The sequence below is a fragment of the Chiroxiphia lanceolata genome, chromosome 20 (genome assembly GCF_009829145.1).
Source record: "Chiroxiphia lanceolata isolate bChiLan1 chromosome 20, bChiLan1.pri, whole genome shotgun sequence".
Classification (NCBI taxonomy): Eukaryota; Metazoa; Chordata; class Aves; order Passeriformes; family Pipridae; genus Chiroxiphia; species Chiroxiphia lanceolata.
Genome location: NC_045656.1, coordinates 10,517,069 through 10,522,731, shown reverse-complemented (window position 1 = coordinate 10,522,731; position 5,663 = coordinate 10,517,069). Strand labels below are relative to the sequence as shown.

The following is a 5,663-nucleotide window of genomic DNA, read 5'->3' as shown; positions in this document are numbered from 1 at the left end:
ACCAGCCTGAGAAATGCTGCAACATCCCTAGGGGATTCCTCCAACCATCCACTGCACCAATGTACCTGCATTCTAGATCCTACAGGGGCACCTGCTAGAGAGCAGGCAGTTTTTCATCCTAAAACTTCCAGGTGAAGCCCGCATTTTTAGGAATTGACCTTGGAAAACCTTCAGCCTGGCTGTCAGAGCTGTGGGAGGTGTCATTGCCTGCGATTGTCGCATCCGTTTGATGTCTCAAGGAGTAAGGCACCGTGTAACCGATACTTCGGTATTTATTGTCCCTTAAAATAGCCCGGCAATCAGCGAGAGGAACTGTCGCCCTGCGGGAGGAGGGAGCTCAGGATTTAGCCCAGGAAAGGTCACACGGCTGCCCCGGGACGGGTGTGGGATGGCGAGGCAGCGATCGCCTCGCTCCGAGCCTCGAACGAGCGTTTCAGTGGCAGCGGAGGGTTCGCCCAGGGGTGGGGACGGTCCCCGACCCGAGGCACAGGGCAGGTGACAGAGTCACAGCCGTGTCCTTCGCCCGCAAGCCCCGGGAGCAGCCTCTGCCTTCCCCAGGGCACACTGTGGCTCTCCATCCCCCCCAGCTCCCCCCGGTGCATCCCAGCGGCTCCCACCCCGCTTGCTCCCAAGGAGGGAGAAGAGACGCCTTTTCAAACACTTTTGGTGAAAGGTCGGACTCTCGCAGGCCCGCGGGAGGGCGGCAAGGCTGCCGTGCCCACCATCGCCCCCTCCCTCTCTCCCGGGCTCCGAGGAGGCACCGGCGGTGCCGGGAGCGCTCCCGGGCGCGGAGCGCGGCTCCCACCTAGCGGGGAGCGCCGGGGGAACGGGGGCTGCGGGGGGAGCCGGGCCCTTCCCGCAGACACCCCCCGACCCCCCCGCTGCCGGGTGAATGTTCTGTAAGCAACAAATCGTCCCCCCGGCTGCTGCCCTGAACCTCTTAATTAAAGTCACTGAGCTCCACCGGCTCCCTGCGGTCGGGATCCCCCTTCCCAGACCAGCAAATGCGTCCATCAAACGCCATCCAAACCCACAGAACCCTGGGCTTAACCAGGTTTGCTCCTCACTGCACCGAACGCTCCGGCTCGCAGCCCTCACCCCGGGGCTTCCCCGTTACCCACCAGGCGTAAGGAACCCGCGGCTCCGAACATTCCAACCACTTTTCCATCAAACAGCCTGCCCCTGCCTCAGCCCACGGCGGCTTCCAACAGAGCAGAGGGTTCCCACATTTACACCACGGCAAGGCTCCTGTTCTCCCTCTCTCCCCCACCAAGTGTAGGCTCCCACATAAATTTACAGGTTTTCCCACAAATCTGGCCACATACCTGCCTTGGAACAACAGGACTCAGACGCCAGTGAAGGACACAACTGCTTGTGCAGGAGTTGGGCAGACTGTGGAGCACACCTGCACCCTCCCAGCTCACTGCTGCTCCACAAATCCGAGGGTTTTTGCATTTTCCAACTCACACTTTGGCTCCCTGAGCACACTGGGCAGGGAGTCAGAAAGCACGTGGCAATAAAGCTCTTACCTGGTGATGGAAACTAATGTTATGCAGCTGGACAGGCACCATCTCAGGTGTTCAGGGGAAGAAAAACCCATGAGAGGCCTCTGACTCCACCCCCGGGCCACAGCTGCACCTGAGGGTAATTCCAACTGCTCCCAGCTGAGCCCACTGAGGGAGGGCTGGTCCAGCTGGGAAGGATCTGCTCCCAGGAGCCACCCTGGTGACTTTTTCCAACACAAAATAAAAAATTACTTCCAACTTTCTCCTCGCCTTGCCCTGCACAGGAACTCCCTCAGGGCACACCCCAAGACTCTGTGTTGGCTCTACATTTAATGGTAGTGCTCAGTCTGGAAATGGATCAGTGCTAGAACAGAGGGATTTTGCTCTTTGTAACAAACCCCTGCACCCCTCTGGAGTTACAGAGCAGGCCTGGGAGTAAAGTTTGACCTTCCAAGGAGAAATGAGTAATTCTGCTGTAATCACATCCCTGCCAGGGCTGAATCAAGGCACACAAATCCAAACCACGGGTGTTTTTACATCCTGTTTTTCACTGCCACACCACACAAGGTGTGCCACAGTTTTCTTGCATCACACACAGCAGCAGCACTCAACTGGGCTGGGGAGAAGGTGTGTGGAAGGCAGGGATGAAACCCAAAGGAAATCCCTCCCTTTCCACTGCAGGGCAGAGCTGGGCAGGGAGGGAGAGATTAGATACAAGTTACAACTGTTAGTTTGGGGTGGTGGTGGTTTGTTTTTTTTAAAAAGAAAATAACAAACAAAAGAAAAAAAAACAAACAAAAGAGAATCCCCGCCCACACAAACACAAAAGACAAACACAGAAACATGAAAAACCACAACAAAAATCACAAAGGAGAAGAAAGACACTAACAGTGTTTGTTGTTTCAAAATGTTTAATGAAAGCTCAGCCTGGAGTTTGCAGGCATAGGAAGAACTCTGTTCTAATCCCAGGAAGATTAGCTGTTATTTCCTTACGTTGCTCCACACATTTCCTGTGACTTTGTGCAGCAGCATCACCTTTCTCTCAGCAAACAGCTGGGACACCCAATTTTCACTCTTCAGAGGTGACCAGTAGGAGTCAGTAGGAGTCACTAAAAAACCACAGAGGTCCCAATTACCTGGTATTGCCACACTTTATCCCACTCTGAATTTAAGCAAATGATGGAATGGGAAGAGTATATTATTCCGTTTCTATAAAGAGCAACTTTCCTCAGTGAGCTATAAAAAGATGACACTTGAGGCAGCTGCTGGGATGCATCAAACAGGACCTGCCACTTCCACAGCAGGAAACATCTCTACTGCTGCAAACAAGACACCTGAACAGGCAGAACCTCCAGCTTTGAAAGAAAATGGTTTATTTTCCGCTCTTATTTTCCAACTCACACTTTGAGATAACAGCCTTGAACCTTAAAAAAAAATTATCATTATCTCCAATTTCATCCCTGAGGAGAAGGATGGAGGAAAATGTGCCACACTCATGAGTCTGGGGGGCACCAGAGCTGGATTCCCCCCAAGGAAATGTCTTAGAGTGCCAGGTGGGGAGGCTGGATCCTGGCAGGTGACAGCCAGGGCACAGGCAGCAGAGTCCAGGGCAGCAGAGCTGTCATGAGGGAGGGGGATTCTCCCTCTGTGTCCCTGCCAGCTCTGGTGTCTGCTCCTCTCCATCCTTCCTCTTCTCCTGCAGCTCCTCCAGCACAGTTTGGAGCTGCTGGTGTAAGGCAGGATCCCTGGTTCCCGCAGATCCCTGGTGCTCCTGCTGTGCCACCTGCAGGGAAAGACACAAAATCACACAGATCAGGGTGCAAGCAGCTCCTGAAGGGTGACTGAGGAGAGAAACAGCCCTCTGTGTGTCCAGAAAAGCTGACAGGAATTAATTCATGCTGAGATTATTATTATTATGGAAAAATTCAATGCACAGTAGCACACAAACATATTTCCAAATGGTTTTTACAGACACACACTTATTTGAAAGATTATTCCATCTTTTATCACCAGAACAAGCTCTTTTCTGTCCCACAAGTCCCTCAACCTTGGCCAGACATGTTCATGATCAAGAGGAAAGTTTCCTCTGCACAGCAAAGACATTTTATTACAACCATCAGACATGTGACTGCTTTGCTGAGAATTTACCTCAGACCACCTCAGTATCAGAGGCCTGGGAGAGGGGTTTTCTCAATCCACCAGTCAAGTGACTCTGTGAATATTTAATACTCACTTTATCTGTTGCTCTTCTCTGTAAAATGATCCCACTGGCTAAAAGGGCTTTTCCTGTTTCTTCAAACAATTTCTCCTCTTCAATTTTCCCTTCTTCCTTCAGCTCATTGTATTTCTCAACAAACCTGGATTGCAAGGTTGTGTTTTTACTCTCACAAATAATTTTTGGTTCAGTGACTGAAGGGGAGGAAGGGACAAGTCTCGGAAATATCTCCAGTTTAATTATAATCTTACCTCTGGCAGGTAGATTTGAAGTTTAACTGTGTCAGGTCGAAAGGCCTTGGACCACTGCCATAAACTCTGTAAAATCTCCTGGTCAGAAAAGAAAACAGGTGAGTTTTTGAAAGTAAAATCAATAGTAAATAAACATCAGGGTCTGTTAGATCAGGGTGTGATAAAAAGCATTGACAGAACTATTTCTCCTTTTCACAGGAGCTCTTATGAACACCTGGAAGTGTCCAAGGCCAGGTTGGGGTAACCTGGGGTAGTGGAAGATGCCCCTGCCCATGGCAGGGGGTGGGACTGGATGGGCTTTAAGGTTGCTCCCAACCCAAACCAGCCTGGAATTCTACAGAGATGTTTGTTCGAGCATTTTTAATGGTTTTAGTAAATTCTAGTTAATCACCACCATGGGTCAGAGCAGCTCTGTAACCCCTTCTCAGGGGGGTTAAGCCCAGCCTGGAGCTCTGTGCTGTACAGGTGTGTTTGCCTTTCCTGCTGCACAGGAGCCTCCATCAGCCATGAGAAACATGTGGAAGATCATGAAAAAAACTCTATTTGTTCAAAAAAATCACAAATCAAGAAGCAAAAGCTGGATTTAGGTGATTTACTTAAAACCTGTTTCTACCCTACAGCAGCTTCAAGGCTCCATTCCTCAAACGTGCCCTGTGGAAATTCCCACCATCCAACACTCAAACCCTGTGTGAAACTGGGATTGTCCCTAATCAGCACCTGGTGAAACTCAAGAGAATCACGAGCTTCAAGTGAGCAGATGACAAAGGGAATTTCAACCGATTGCTCCCCAAAACCAAGTAATTCTGCTCAATATGGAGCTGGTGGCTGCCATGAAAGCATTCCATGGATCATGGAACGGTTCGGGTTGGGAGGGCCATTCAACGTCGTGTAATTCCAAACCGTCCAATTCAAGTAACTCCAAGGGCAGGGACACCTTCCAGAGACCAGGCTGCTCCAAGCCCGGTCCAGCCGGGCCCTGGGCACGTCCCGGCGGGATAACGGGTACAACGCGGCGGTGACTCACGCCCGCACTTCATCCTCGCGGTAGAACACGGGCGCGACCGGGTCCACGCTCCGCCCGTAGCGCGGCCGCACCGCGCGGTGCACGGGCTCCCGCAGCGGCGGGAACGCCGCGTACACGTCGAACCACAGCGGCTTCTTGATGATCCCGATGCGCAGCAGGTCCCGCGTCCTGCGGGGGAGAAGCGGCGGGGGGAGGTCAGGGGGGGCCGCCCTCACCGGGAACCGGCCCCCGCCCCGGCTGAGCCCCCCCCGCGTACCGGCTGAACACGCTGCCGATCCTCTGCGTGCGGCTCCCGGCCATGGCGGCTCCGCGGTCCCGCCGGGACCTCTCGGGACACCCCGAGCCCCTCTGAGCCCCCCGAGCCCCCGGGGCCGCCCCGAGACCGGAACCGGAACCGGGGCCGCCGCCAGGCCGCGCAGCCGAGCGCCGAGCGCTGGCGGGAGGCGGTGCCCAGGCAGCGCCAGCCGATGGCCGAGTGGCGGCGCAGCCGGATTGTGTCGTGTGTCGCCCCCCCCAGCCGGGGCTATCGCGACACGCGGGGCCGGGCCCGGGTGAGCCCGAGCACCCTCAGCCCCTGCCCGGGCGGCACCGGCAGGGCCGAGGCTCGCGGGAGCCGCGCCCCCGGGGCGGGCTCGGCCGCCATGTCACTGAGCCACTGAGTCACGGAA

At 54.2% G+C, this 5,663-nt stretch overlaps 1 protein-coding gene across 1 annotated transcript; it reads right to left on the bottom strand.

Annotated features, from left to right (window-relative positions):
* Positions 1–2,855: 2,855 nt before the first annotated feature.
* MRPS23 (mitochondrial ribosomal protein S23) lies at positions 2,856–5,401 on the bottom strand. Its single transcript, XM_032707127.1, has 5 exons — positions 5,252–5,401; positions 4,996–5,163; positions 3,972–4,049; positions 3,739–3,862; positions 2,856–3,288 (listed from the first exon to the last, which is right to left on the bottom strand). The coding sequence occupies exons 1-5, from the start codon at positions 5,293–5,295 to the stop codon at positions 3,127–3,129; spliced, it is 576 nt and encodes a 191-aa protein (XP_032563018.1). The 5' UTR covers positions 5,296–5,401; the 3' UTR covers positions 2,856–3,126.
* Between the last annotated feature and the right edge of the window lie 262 nt (positions 5,402–5,663).